Source organism: Stenella coeruleoalba (assembly GCF_951394435.1).
Source record: "Stenella coeruleoalba genome assembly, chromosome: 16".
In the NCBI taxonomy this organism is placed as follows: domain Eukaryota; kingdom Metazoa; phylum Chordata; class Mammalia; order Artiodactyla; family Delphinidae; genus Stenella; species Stenella coeruleoalba.
This window is the reverse complement of record NC_137162.1, coordinates 58,196,236-58,211,331: the sequence shown is the minus strand read 5'-3', so window position 1 is coordinate 58,211,331 and position 15,096 is coordinate 58,196,236. Positions and strand designations below refer to the sequence as shown.

The window sequence follows — 15,096 nt, the reverse complement described above, 5'->3', positions numbered from 1 at the left end:
TTTCCCTTTTATAATGAATAAGTATCTTAGGGGGAGATACTATGAGCCCATGCAAATATCCTGATTCTCTTCAGACTTTTGCCCACTGATTTTAGCATACTTCACTCCCAACATCGTTTAACACAAATATTATTGTCTTAGTTTTGTAGGGAGGTTTATTTACCTGCCTGAGAGGTATATTTACCTCCTTGAGGTCACACAAATAGTAAATCCAACTGTGTCATACTCCCTTGTAATTTCATCATTCTGTTAAGATATGTTAACCCAGGTATATGGGAGAAGAATCTACCAGGGGATAGGGGAGGAGAGGCTACAGAACTCGAAATATATACATTGTTGGGAAGACAAAATTGAGATTTTAAGAAAAGTTTTTATACGAGATGGGAATCAACTGTTGAGGGCAAAGCAATGACTCCTCAAAGCATAGTGAGAAATTTAGGTTTGGTGCACACTGACAGTGATCCAAGAGAGACAAAGGGGTTTTGTACGAATGGTGGATATTGATGCAAATATCAATAGAAAATATAGCTTAACCTTTCTGTAAAGATTTATCTTTTGTATTTGAAAAGTTTGTTTCCATCTTGAATTGCCATTTTTATAAGATTTAATCTGACATAAAAAAAAATTTCTTTGATTAGGATACCAAAACTACCACAAAAAATATATCTTCTCACAGCGTTGGTATAAGACAACCAAATCTCACTCTTAATTTATTCCTTATACCACCTTAAAGAAGGACCTCTACTTAAAAAATATCCAGTACATGCATAAGATTCCGCCCCCAAGATGGTAAAGTGAATCTTTCTGGCGTTTGCTTCTTACCTTTACTCAAGATGAACTGTACCCAATCATAAGCAAAAATCCTACAGCAGTAAAATATGTGTTTGATAAGGAGACTGAGAGAATATATGTAATTTTTTAGAGTATACATTTATTTGAGAGAGTGAAGACATTACTATCATAAGACATTGGCAATAACTAATAATAAGGACCCATTGTATAGCACAGGGAACTCTACTCAATACTCTGTAATGACCTATATGGGAAAAGAATTTTAAAAAGATATATGTATGTATATATAACTGATTGACTTTGCTGTACACCTGAAACTAACACAACATTGTAAATCAACTATACTCCAGTAAAAATTTAAAAAACAAACAAACAAACAGAAAAAAGACATGCATTTTGTGGGGTCCTTTCAACTGTCGTCAGTCATTTCTAATAGTCTTTCCCCTCAAACTGAGGGAATTTCTTCTCATGTTATCAGAGTTCAGGCTTAGTTCTCTTCTAAAATAAGCAACCAGAAGTGGAATAGTCAGCCTGTTTGAAAGGTCAGCAGCATTATCCAATCACAAGTGGCTATTCTTTTCAGAAACAACAGTCCTCTGGAATCATGATGTTAGGTATAGGAGAAGCTTAGGTTCATATATCATCCAGAATTTCTTAAGTATTTTGTGAATAAACAGCATACAAATATTTCACTGATGACCATCATACTTTTAAAAAATCATGGTTTCTGATGTTGTCTGTAACCAGTGTGACTTGTCTGCCTTACTTACCTAAATTCTTCTGTCCTGTATCCTAATTAAATTATTTTCTTAGATATATTTCCCCACTGGTATTTCTTAGATATATTTCCCCACTGGTATTTCCCCACTGGTATTTCTCCATAACTGTTTGAAACTTTACACAGTGATAGAGTAAACTACCAACAAACCCCAAACCATGGGCAATTTTACAGGCCCACTAAATTCAGACATGGGTTTTTAAGTTATCTAAAATTGTTGAAAACATGATTCTGAATATCTAACCCATAGCTCAAGAGTTAGATTTCAAGACAGACATTTATGATGTAAAACTTCGCAGCCTATGTGATATGCAAAATAGCATGAAGGTTTCTAGAATTAGTTTGTAATTTTTAAAACTTTATCTTTAAAAAAAGTAGTTCTTGGGCTTCGCTGGTGGCGCAGTGGCTGAGAGTCCGCCTGACGATGCAGGGGACACGAGTTCGTGACCCGGTCTGGGAAGATCCCACATGCCGCTGAGCGGCTGGGCCCGTGAGCCATGGCCGCTGAGCCTGTGCGCCCGGAGCCTGTGCTCCGCAACGGGAGAGGCCACAACAGTGAGAGGCCCGCGTACCGAAAAAAATAAATAAATAAAGTAGTTCTTTCTCTTATTTTAGTTCTTTGAAAAATTTGGCATTATAGTAACCATTATTTCCAGAATCAGCATAATTATGCTCTGTAAACCTCTAAAATAATTTAATATTACTCTTTTTACAATCTCATTAATTGGAAATTTGAAAACTGTGTTTTTGTTGATATCAAAGAAATGTTAATTTTTAAAAATATGATAATAGTTATATGGTTATGTTTGAGTCATTACCTTTCAGAAATACATACTAAAGCATTTACATGTGACACTAGTATCTGAGATTTGCTTCAGAATAATATGAAAGGCAGGTGGATAAAGGTATATAAATGAAATAAGCATCATCATAAATTTAAAACTGTTACATCTTGATGGTGGGTTCCTTGAAGATTGTTATTCTATTTACTTCTGTATGTGGTTAAAATTTTTAAATAATAACTCTTAATACATTTTCAGGTCTTTCTTACTTTGAACATGAGAAGATAAATCCTTTATCTACTAATAAAATTTTAGTTTATTGTATTGGTTATGAGAATTTTTTTCCTTCTTTCTATTAATAGACTGACGACATTAAAGAAATAGCCAAAAAGACACAGGCTCTTCCAAAGGTGAACTCAGAGAGGCAGCGAATCGTGATTTTCACTCAAGGGAGAGATGACACCATACTGGCTACAGGTACATGTGGAAACTGTGGGAGAAACCCAGTATTATGGAGATGAATCATTCTAACAAAATTCTATATTTTTTCTATTTTAATTTATTCAAAGCAATGTACTTTTTTTTTTTTTTTTTTACCACCTTCATGTCTTTTACCCCATCTCATCTCCACCCCCATTCCCACCTCTGGCATCCACCAATCTGTTCTCTGTATCTATGACTTTGGGTTTTGTTGGGGTTTTTTTAATTCTTCATATAAGAGATATCATACAGTGTTTGTCTTTCCATGTCGGACTTATTTTGCTTAGCATAGTGCCCTGAATGTTCATCCATATTGTTTCAAATGGCAGCATTTCCTTTTTTATGGCTGAATAACATTTCAGCGTGTGTGTTTGTGTGTGTGTGTGTGTGTGTGTGTGTACCACATTTTCTTTATCCATTCTGAAGTCTGTCCATCCTGAGTGTCTATCAGTGGACACTTAGTTTGTTTCCATGTCTTGACTATTGTAAATAATACTGCAACGAACATAGGGGTGCAGATATCTCTTTGGGTTAGTGTTTTTGTTTCCTTTGGCTAATTGCTCAGAAGTAGGATTGCTGTATCATATGGTAGTTCTACTTACAATATTCTGAGGAGCCTCCATACTGTTTTTCATAGCAGCTCCATCAATTTACATTCCCACCAACAGTGCACAAGGGTACCCTTTTCTCCATGTCCTTACCAACATTTATTTCCTGTCTTTATGATGACAACCATTCTAACAGGTATGAGGTGATACCTCGGTGTGGTTTTGATTTGTATTTTCCTGATGATTAGTTATGGTCAACACCTTTTTATGTACCTGTTGGCCATCTGTTGTCCTCTTTTGAAAAAATGTCTATTCAGATCCTCTACCCTTTTTTTTTTTTTTTTTGCTGTACGCAGGCCTCTCACTGTTGTGGCTTCTCCTGTTGTGGAGCACAGGCTCCGGATGCGCAGGCTCAGTGGCCATGGTTCACGGGCCCAGCCGCTCCGCGGCATGTGGGATCTTCCCGGACCGGGGCACGAACCCGTGTCCCCTGTATTGGCAGGTGGACTCTCAACCACTGCGCCACCAGGGAAGCCCCTCTACCCATTTTTTAACTGGATTATTTGGTTTTTTGCTATTGAGTTGTATGGGTTCTTTATATATTTTGGATGTTTACCCCTTATCAGGTACATGACTTGGAAATATTTTCTCCCATTCCATTGGTTGCCTTTTCATTTTATTGATGGTTTCCTTTGCTGTACAGAAGTTTTTTAGTTTGAACTCCCACTTGTTTATTATTGCTTTTTTGGCCTTTGCTTTTGGTGTGCAAGCCAAAAAAATCATTGTTGATCAATGTCAAGGACTTATCCCCTTTGTTTCCTTCTAAGAGTTTTTTGGTTTCAAGTCTTACCTTCAAGTCTTTCATCCATTTTGAGGTGATGTTTATGTATGTTGTAAGATAGTGGTTCAGTTTCTTTCTTTTGCATATGGCCGTCTGGTTTTTCCAACGCCATCTGTTGAAGAGACTATCCTTTCCCCATTGTATACTCCTGGCTATTTTGTCATAAATTAATTGACCATACGTGTGTGGGTTTATTTCTGGGCTCTCTGTTTTGTTCCATTGATGTATGTGTTTGTTTTTATGCTGCAGTACTATTCTGTTTTGACTACTCTATCTTTGTAATATCGTCTGAAATCAGGAAGTGTGATGCCTCCAGCCTTATTCTGTTTCTCAAGATTGTTTTGGCTATTCGGGGTATTTTGTGGTTCCCTACAAATTTTAGGACTGTTTGTTATATTTCTGTGAAAATATACCTTTTATTGTTTTTGTTTAACAAATACACCTATCTTCTCTCAGTAGAAAAGATTTCATTTTCAAGAACTTAATTTATTAAAATTCAGTTGAGTAAATCCACATTGATTTAGTTTATTTACTTTGATATTTTGGAGATATTGTCAGTCTAAAAATGTCTTTCTTGAAAAAAAAAAGACATTTTACTTACCAAATACCTGTGCTTGAATAAAATAAATTTATCTGATTATAAGCAACAGAATTCAGAAATAAGTTATTTCCTTAGAGCTTCCCTGGTGGCTCAGTGATTGAGAGTCCGCCTGCCGATGCAGGGGACACAGGTTTGTGCCCTGGTCCGGGAAGATCCCACATGCCGCGGAGCGGCTGGGCCCGTGAGCCATGGCTGCTGAGCCTGCGTGTCTGGACCCTGTGCTCCGCAACGGGAGAGGCCACAACTGTGAGAGGCCTACGTACCGCCAAAAAAACAAAGTTACTTACTTAGTTTTAAACTTCAAGAACAAAACCTCACTTTTGTTTTTACTCGGCCATCTATTTTATAGCTCTCGCATAAATAGAATAGAGGGAACTTCCCTGGTGGTCCAGTGGGTAAGACTCCGTGTTCCCAATGCAGGGGGCCCAGGTTCGATCCCTGTTCGGGGAACTATATCCCGCATGCATGCCGCAACTAAGAGTTCACATGCCGCAACTAAAAAAAAAAAAAACATCCTGCATGCTGCAGTAAAGATCCCATGTACCTCAACTAAGACCCAGTGCAGCCAAAATAAATATATATATATATATATATAATTTTAATAATAGAATAGGAATTTCATCTAGTAAACATTTATTGATTAAAATGAGTAATATTGTCAATATGATGCTGCCTACTATTAAAGCCAAAATACAAAACTTTAAATACTCTCTGAACCCTTAGGATTAAAACCAAGTTAATTCATAATTATTATAAACAGTAGCAATTATTACCTTTATGTTTGTTCAGTACTCTGCTGAACACTGAAATTTAAGATAGACTTAAATATCTAACTGGAACATAAAATTGGTACACATCGAAGTATGAATACGACAAAGTATAATTATATTTCTTAATTATTGGTACAGAGTATATGGGTTGTATTGACTCAAAGAAGGAGATCAGTAAAGCTTGAAGAAAGAAGTTATAGTGAATATGGAGTAAATTTTTTATTGTATTAAATATATAAGCCTGAAATGGGTGAAAAAAGAAATTATTGTGAAATTGTGGGGAGAAGGAACCCTACAGTTAATTTATTTCAACTTTCTTATTTTAGAATTGTCAAAAGCAAGATTGAGAAATTTACTTTAAAAATTATGTTTCAAAATAATTCAGTGAGTGGTAAATAGTGAAGTGGGGTTATAGATGAAATGAGATTTGTCATGAGTAAATAATTGTGGAAGCCATGTCATGGATATATGGAGGGATGGTCATTATGCTATTACTTCCACTTCTATATATGTTTAAAATTCTCCAAAATTAAAAGTATATAAAACAGAAAGAAATGTAAAAAGTAATTTTTCAGACAAAATTCAGAGATATTAAGTGGTTTTTCCCAAGACTCATTGATATCCTTGCTAAGCCTTGAATTTTAGGAAGGATTTAAAGAAAAGAGGGCAGGGCTTCCCTGGTGGCGCAGTGGTTGGGAGTCTGCCTGCCAATGCGGGGGACGTGGGTTCGTGCCCCGGTCCAGGAAGATCCCACATGCCGCGGAGCGGCTGGGCCCGTGAGCCATGGCCGCTGAGCCTGCGCGTCCGGAGCCTGTGCTCTGCAATGGGAGAGGCCACAACAGTGAGAGGCCCGCGTACCGCGAAAAAAAAAAAAGGAGGGCAGTCCAGTCAAAGAGGATCATGTGAGCAAAGGCACCAGGTAGTATATAATCTTTAATTGTTGTGACAGGAAAAGCCACGTTGTTGTTAATTTGTACAAGAAAGAAAAGAAATAAGTCATGAAAAGATATCCCTTCATTGATAATAACTATCTGGATTGCCGTCTTCCTATGGTATGTGGCCTGTTCCTGTCTTAGCAATAAACACTGTTTGGAAAAGTGAAAAACATGCAGATTTCTTATAGGAACTGTTATACTGCTTTCAGATTCATAAAATGCAATTTGTTGCTCTTTATGGAGACATTTATTTTAAGGCTTTATATATTCCAGATCTACATATTGTACAAGTGTCTTCCTCATTGTGAATTTGCACAATTTTCCCAAAATTGAAACCTTTAAAATTAGCTTCCCCTTCCTGTGACTGAATTTCCTTGTCAACTCATTTTGTTCTTTATTAAATCTATTAAACCATTCTTAGGGATGCTTACCAGCAGGAATTTATTTGCGGAAAGACGCTGGCTAATCTTTGCTGTTCCTACTATATGAAAATGAACTTAAATTAGAGGATGCACTATATCTGCAATGCATGATAAATACAAGATGGATAGAGAATCTGTTCAGCGGTGTCAGCTACAAAAGCAAACATGATAAATGTTAATGCAGTTTTGAGCCCTGGGATAAGCTATTCAATGCACAAGCATAGCTGAATCTCTTTGCTATGTTGTTATTCATGGCAGCCAAATAAATGTCAATAATAAAAGAGAATTAAAGATTTTCATTTCCCAGAGGCAATCCTCTAATACGGCTTGATCTTTCATTTCATTTGTAATTCGTTCTCATGTCAGGATGCAATCATTCGCCAGGCTCTGGGTGTCATGTTAAGTCATTTAATAATGATTAAGAACATAAAAATGCTTGGCCTGTGGGGCAATTCACAGAAGAGATGCCAATTTGTTATTGTTTTTCCTCCTTTCCTCTTGAATATGGATCAGCTTTTTCCCACCTCCTAGCATAAAATACTAATGGAAGATGGGGAAGGAATGTGTCCCTTAATTTACCATAAGTGACATTCCAGAACGGCACAAGGCAGTGCTACCACACTTATTAAAACACTAATTAGGAATTAGTGTTTTAGTTCCTTAAACCTCACTCTGTAGAGTACTTTTAAATGATCACTGCTAAGTTTGTGACATTTAGCAATAATGTAACAAAATTAGTTTCCTTGGTATTTAATTCTAGAGACCTTTCTCCTTTTGAGATACAGAGTCTGTAAACTACTTTCTCTTATTTTATAAATGTAATTCTTTGAATTTCTCTCCTATGAATTGCTTGTGAATCTAAAGCCTTTTCCACTTACCCTATTTTTTTTGGTCACCTCTATTTCATTTGGGTATCCATCCTCTATCCTTGCAGCCCAGAGGTTTTGTCACATACCAGCCCAGAGGTTTTGTCACATCACTGGTTCCTTGCTTACAGGATAATTGAGTTCTGAGCTTTTGGCAGGGTGAGGGGACCTGAGGGGGACTGGAAAGTAATGAGTAAGAGACTAGGGATGAAGGGCAGGAAGGAAAAGATGATTCTATCCATTTTGATCCTTTTAATGTTGACTAACCTGTTAGAGGAATGGGAGTCAGGTTAGGGAAATCGTTTCTGTCTCTATAAACTTTAGAAAAACTAATACTACAGATTACCTACTGGAAAGCAGCTGCTAATAAGGTCTTCATATATTAACATCTTACTATGATAAGGACTGTAGTGAAAAAAATACAGATTTTCTACATACATATGTGTAAATATATATACATATACATATATATGTCCTTATAGGAAGTTTAAATTTCTCCAAGTTTCCGTACTAAATTTATCACTAAAAATTGGAGGAAGCAATAGGACTTTTGTTCTAAATTGAAAATAATGCATTTTACACAGTGGCTGTTACGAGACAATAAAATAGGTCCACTGAAGAATAAACTGTAGACTTTTCTGAATAATTTCAGAGTGCTTTCTGGGCTGTTTGAATTGTAATTTTGCTCAGACAGAAAAAACAGACTAGCTCAGAGGTTTTCACCTGGAAGACTGGTGCTGTTATATTAGAATCACCTAATGGGCTTTTGGTAAATAGAGCCCTTCCTTCATAAAAACACCTTCCCCTCAACCTGATACATCCCTGTGAGGAGTTAGAATATACATCCTCAAGAAGATGTCTAAGAATGGGGGTGATAGAGTCTGAGGGGAGGGGAGTGTAGGATTGTGTATTTGTTGAAAAAGCTCCCTGAGGTGATATAGCAGTGCTGTCTATGCTCCATCTCTCACGTTGAGAACCATTGGATTAGGTGATTTAATAATGTTGCTGCAAGTTCTATGATCCTATGGGATAATGGAAACAAAACCTTTTAGCAGCTAAGCATCTAGTACTTCAATAAGTCAGGCCTTTTTGAATGCTTCTCTTTCTCAATAAATCACAAAGTAACGAGGACCCATCCACAATAACAAGCAATCTACATACTACTTTATTTTTTTTTATTTTTTATTTATTTATTTTTGACTGCATTGGGTCTTTGTTGCTGCACGTGGGCTTTCTCTAGTTGTGGTGAGCGGGGGCTACTCTTCGTTGCAGTGCAGGGGCTTCTCATTGCAGTGGTTTCTCTTGTTGCAGAGCATGGGCTCTAGGTGCACGAGCTTCAGTAGTTGTGGCATGCAAGCTCAGTAGTTGTGGCTTGGGGGCTCTAGAGCGCAGGCTCAGTAGTTGTGGCACACGGACTTAGATACTCTGCGGCATGTGGGATCTTCCCAGACCAGGGCTTGAACCCATGTCCCCTGCATTGGCAGGGGGATTCTTAACCACTGCGCCACCAGGGAAGCCCTACATACTACTTTAAATTGTCTCCTGCGTCTGGCATGCTTGTAATTTGAGGTAGTCACATTGTAGTGTCCTTTGTCATTTCATTATGGGGTAAATAGGGTTATTGAAGTTTCTTGCCTTCATGTTCTTGAGTCCTTAAACTTGTCACCCCATTTGCTAGTTAAATTGTCATGTTCTTTGAAAACACTCAGTGCTGTCCATTACTCTCTAAGAAAAGATCAGTGTGATTTGCAATTCTGGTAGGCATAAGGCACAGAAGGTGTGCAAAAGAAAATGCAAACTCTGAAGGAAAACAATCTCAGCAGCTGGAAGAATAATGTCAGCACATCATCACAACTCCACTGCTACAAAATATTATTATAAATCACTTTGAAAATGTTATCTCTACTGCAGCCAAACCAATTTTAAATCATGTTCTTGTTGGCATAGGTTGGTAATGGCGTGGATGGAACAAATTAAGTAGCATTCTTTCAGAGTGTCTATGTATGGCATTCATAGAAAAAAGTTCTTACCAGATGAGGTTTTACAGAATATATATCAATATTTCGTAACTATGAATATAAACAAGTAAGTTATTAACTCATGTTCCATTTTTAGATTTTTGTAACCATAAAAGACAAAGTCCTTTAATTATCCAAGAGGTCGAACATAATTTAGAAGGACATATATGGAACTGTCACATTCCTGACAAAGTAATATCTTTGGGGCATGGTATGTGTGGTTTAGTGATCTCATGCCTGTCAAGAAATGAGACTTCTTTCAACTCCCACCTTTCTATCAAAGCTAGAAAGCAAAATGGGAGACAGCCTACACTAGGCAAATGTTAGCCTTATTATAGCATTTATTTTTGGAAGGACCCTTATTCAGATTTATTGAGGTATAGATTACATATAGTAAAATGCAGATATATTTTACCAAATAACGTGTAACCACCATAATCAAAATATAGAATATTTTGTATGGTTTATTTTGAAATATAGTATGGATACAAAATTGGTACAGATTTTCACTATGTCAACACACCTGTGCCAACTACCACCAGATCAAGTAATAGAACACTTCTAGCACTTTAGAAGCCACCTCTTGTGCTCCCCTCCTAATCATTACCCCCCACCAAATGTACTTATTATTTTGGCTTCTGCTGCTAACAATTTGTTGTGCTTCTTTTTAAAATAGAATCACCCAGTATATAGACTTTTTATCTTGATCTGTCCCCATAATTTTTTAAGCAGTACCTTACTTTTGACAACATAAGATGCTCTAGGCTCTTGTATTTACCTACCTCGGTCCAAGAATCGACTACTTCTTCAAATAACCCCGGTTCCTTTTATTAGCAAATGGTATTTAGAAACCCAGATCTGGGTGCTAGATATGTTCATTGCTACTTGAGAATCATTGCTTCTAGGCCCTCTTACAAATAGATTGGCAATATATGTATGTATAACAACTCATGAATCTATACCTATCTATATTTATTCCTATATCTATCTGTCCATTTATATATTTAAATTCCATGAGTTCAAACTGATACCTTTGATTCCAGTCCAACAGGAGAGTTCATTCTAGCCTTCTCCCTTTCCTTATTTATAACTTCCTCTGACATTGAAGTTCTGGTTTTCATTATGTAAGATACATTTACTATTTGCTCTGTCTTAAAGTAGTTTTGAATTGCTTACCCATACCCTTGTATGAAACATATTTCCTTAATGTACAGTGTTAGATTATAGTCCTTTTTGTCTTTGGCCCTACAGTATCTAGTCAAAATACTGTTATCCAAAAGTAACTTTGTTAGTTCTTTTATTCTATCCACTTCATGTGGTTACATTATTTATTTGTAATGCAGTTATATTCATTTGTTAGAGTTTGTATTCCATTTTGGTTTCCTTTCATATCTGTGTTGGTTTTTTTAATAATTAAAATTCACTCTTTATGGTGTCAGGTTCTCTGTGTTTTGACAAATGCATACATTTATGTAACCACCACCATAGTTATAATTCAGAAGGGTTCCGTTTTTCAGCTCCAGTTTTCCAAAGTGATGGTACCAGTTTATACTCCCACCAGTAGCATATAGAATGGCTTTTCCCCCCCACAACTTCACCAGCGTTTGCTGCTATCCACCTTTTTAGTTTTGTCATTCTGGTGAGTATGTACTAGTATCTCATTGTGCTTTTAACTGGAATTTTCCTATTGTAATGAGGTGGGACACCTTTTCACCTGCTTCTTAACATTTGTATATCTTCTTTTGTTGAAGTCTTTTTTTTTTTTTTTTTTTTTTGGCTGCGTTGGGTCTTCATTGCTGCATGCCGACTTTCTCTAGTTGCAGTGAGCCAGGGCTACTCTTCGTTGCCGTATGCGGACTTCTCATTGCAATGGCTTCTGTTGTTGCCGAGCACGGTCTGTGCATAGGCTTCAGTAGTTGTGGCACGCGGTCTCAGTAGTTGTGGCTTGTGGGCTCTAGGGCGCAGGCTTGGTAGTTGTGGTGCAGGGGCTTAGCTGGGCATGTGGGATCTTCCCAGACCAGGGCTCAAACCCGTGTCCCCTGCACTGGCAGGTGGATTCTTAACCACTGCGCCACCAGGGAAACCCTGAAGTCTTTTGCTCTTATTAGATTGTCTTATTGATTATAATTCTTCTTACAGTCAGCATGCAAGTCTTGTTACAAAAGCCTTTAATTTTAATATAGTCCAATTTATAATGTTTTCTCCTGTGGGTAATAACTTTTCATGTTCTTTGAAGAAAATCTTTGCATATGCCAAGCTTATGAAGATATTTTCCTATTCTCTTTTTCTATAATTTTTATTTATTTATTTTTATATCTAGATCCACAGTCCATCTAGAATTAGAATCAGTTTTTATATACGGTGTGGACTAGAGGGCATGATTCATTTATTTTGTGCATATGAGTAACCAGTTGACCCATCATCATTTATTAAAAGGAACATCCTTTTCCTAACTGCACTGAATTGGTACCTTTGTCACATTTCAAGTGACCTTATATCTGTGTCCCTTTTTCGAGACTTTATTCCATTGTTCTCTTTATTCTTGTACCAGTTTACACTGTCAGTTTCTGTTTATAATCAGCCTTTTTATCTGGTAATGTGAGCTTTCTAATTTTGTTCTTCAGGATCGTCCTGGTTCTTCTTGGCCCTTTGCATTTCTAGGTAAATTCCAGAATCAACTTCTTGTCACCACCCCCAGAGTTTGTTTTTTTTTTTTTCCAAATCCTTAATAGAATTTTTATTGAGATTATATTGAATCTGCATTTCAATTGGAGAGAATTGACATCTTTATAATATTTTAGTCTTATTCTTTGAATAAGAGGTTTATATAATATTTCCATTTTCTCTGACTGCTTTTTGGAATTTCTCTTTGACTTTAACTTTGTATTTGGTTTTGGTGTTCCTTGTATTTATCCTGCTGGGGGTTTTAGTGTTCCTTGAATCTATAGTTGATGACTATTAACAGTTTTGGAAAATTCTCAGTAATTATCTCTTTAGATACTGCATCCCTGATTTTCCAATTGGAGACCAATTACACATATCTTAGGCCTTTTTTATTGTGTCCCATATATCTTTTATGCCTTTTTTGTACTTTTTATTTTTTTTGTATTTTTTGTATTATTTTTTGTATTTTTTTAGCTTCAGCTTGTGTGTTTTGCGGTGACCTAGCATTTAGTTCACTAATCCTCTCTTTTTCACTTTGTCCCATCTGTTGAGTTCCTTATTTCAGTAATCACATTCTTCTTTTTCTAAATTATTTGATTCTTTTTTATTGATCCCAGTTTTATAGTGTAATCCTCTACCTTCTCATTAATTTTTCAAACATATTAATCACTGTAATAGTAAATTGCATGTCCAGAAACTATAATGTCTCAGTCATCTGTTGGTCTGTTTCTTTTGTTCCTAATAAATTATAGCATTTCTGTTGGTGATACTGTTTTCCTGTAGAAGGCAGCTAGAGTAAACCTAGATCAAAAACTGAACTAGCTCAAGGTTTTGTTGCAGGTTTTATAAGATTCAATCTACTTCTGTATTTTTTTTCCCACTCCTGAAATGCTGTCTCTCTCCTGAAATCTCACCTGAAATCCTGGCATATTTACTAGGGTCCCTACTCATTGGTAGGTTCTCTTTGCACCATATAACTGCCAAAAAATTACTCTGCCTTTTAGAGGTCTTCTGCTTAGTATCTTGGCCTTTTGTCCTGCTGCCTTACAAATTTGGCAAACACCTCAAAGGAGAAAACCCCTGAGAATAAGGCTTACTCCACTGTGTTCCCCTTCAGGATCACGCCACTTCAATTCTGATTGCCTTGGCAGCCTGAAACTCCAGTTTTTGTCTCACCAGCCCTGGAGACTGCCAAAAGCTCTGTTGGCTTTGCTACCTCTTAGCAAGAGCCAATTGCCTAGATTCTCAACCTCTCACCCAGCACCAAGAATTTGCAGGTCAACTTTTAGCACGTTAGCCTAGGTCTTTAAGGTTCTCTTTTCTCAGAGATCTTGTCCCATCAAGTCTTGGCTTCATTTATTGTTTTAATTTTTTTTTTTTAATTTTTGCAACTTTTCTAGCTGTTTATGGTGTAGGAGTTGGTTTATTACAAGCAGTAGCATTAGAGCCTAAATTAAAGTCCTTAGTCAATATTTTTTATTATAAAATAGAAAAATATATGGTCCTGGAAAGTTAAGTGGGCTTAGCTATTTGTTATATAAGGTTGTTAGCTGATTTAGCAATACTACCCTCCATAATTCACTTTGAGAACTGCCAGATTAGGTAGAGACAAAAACAGCTGGATTAGAACCCAGCCTCTTGAATCTCAGTCTAGTCTAATCTGTTCTATACCATGCTGCCTCATTTGTTTACAGCAGTGGTTCTCAACTAGGAACAGTTTTTCTCCTCACTTTTGGTTGTCACAATGGGATAGGTGGTGGAGGGTGGGGGAATTCCACTAGCATCTAATGGATAGAGGCCAGAGATGACACTACACATCCTATAATGCACAGGACAGTCACTCACAACAAAGAATCATCTGATCCAAAATATAAATAGCATCAAGATTGGAAAACCCCTGGCTTACAGTGTACCTCAGAATGTATATTTAAAGGATCACTGTCTACTTCCCCATTACACATTTAACCATAAGATCAATACCAATAGACTTTAGTAGGATAAATCTTCTTGTAGGAATACATCCAGGGGCCCCTTGATCGAAGAAAGCATCCATGTATGATCTAGTCCATACTTGGTTAACTGTGTTTTTAGAACTTCTTCCAAATAATCTCCAATTCTAAGACTTCTGTTTAAGTAGAATATCATAAGAGCTGGAAAACATTATGATGAAGAGGTGGGTATACATATCATAAATTCATCTTGTATATGTGAATGGGTATCTAGATGATAGCTGTGTCTACCTACACATTTATAGTTAGATAGATAGACAGACATTAGCTTTAATGGTTCTTAGAGAATGTATCCATCATGTTTTAAAACTCCATATAATCAATTTCTATAATTGAAAGCTCTTAAAAATATACAAATGGATATTTATCTAAGAGGTATATTACCAAATATTTTTCAGAATAATTATTGTTTGTATCCAGTGAGTGATTTTTCTGAAATTCAGTTAGACACCAAAATTCATTTTTCAGAGCATTACAACTTGGTGGCAAAATTTTATTTTGGCTGAAGCACTGCATGCAAGTTTTTGGTTCAGATAAAAATCTTTGGAGGTGTAGCAGATAAGTATGATTCAGATAATTGAACAGCTAAA

The 15,096-nt window shown here is 36.5% G+C and overlaps 1 protein-coding gene across 8 annotated transcripts in view; it reads left to right on the top strand.

Moving 5' to 3' along the window:
• The window catches only part of ADK (adenosine kinase), a 502,280-nt gene that overhangs the window by 400,979 nt on the left and 86,205 nt on the right, over positions 1-15,096 (top strand). For 7 of the 8 annotated variants that reach the window (XR_013824278.1, XR_013824279.1, XM_079900202.1 and 4 more), the window contains one exon: positions 2,715-2,829. The exons of the other annotated variant lie outside the window; for it this stretch is intronic. Coding sequence is in view for 5 of the 7 variants with exons in the window: in XM_079900202.1 (XP_079756328.1) it covers positions 2,715-2,829 (115 nt within the window). In the remaining 2 variants the exon portion in view is untranslated. The remainder of the gene's footprint in view (positions 1-2,714; positions 2,830-15,096) is intronic. 8 annotated transcript variants of the gene reach the window in all.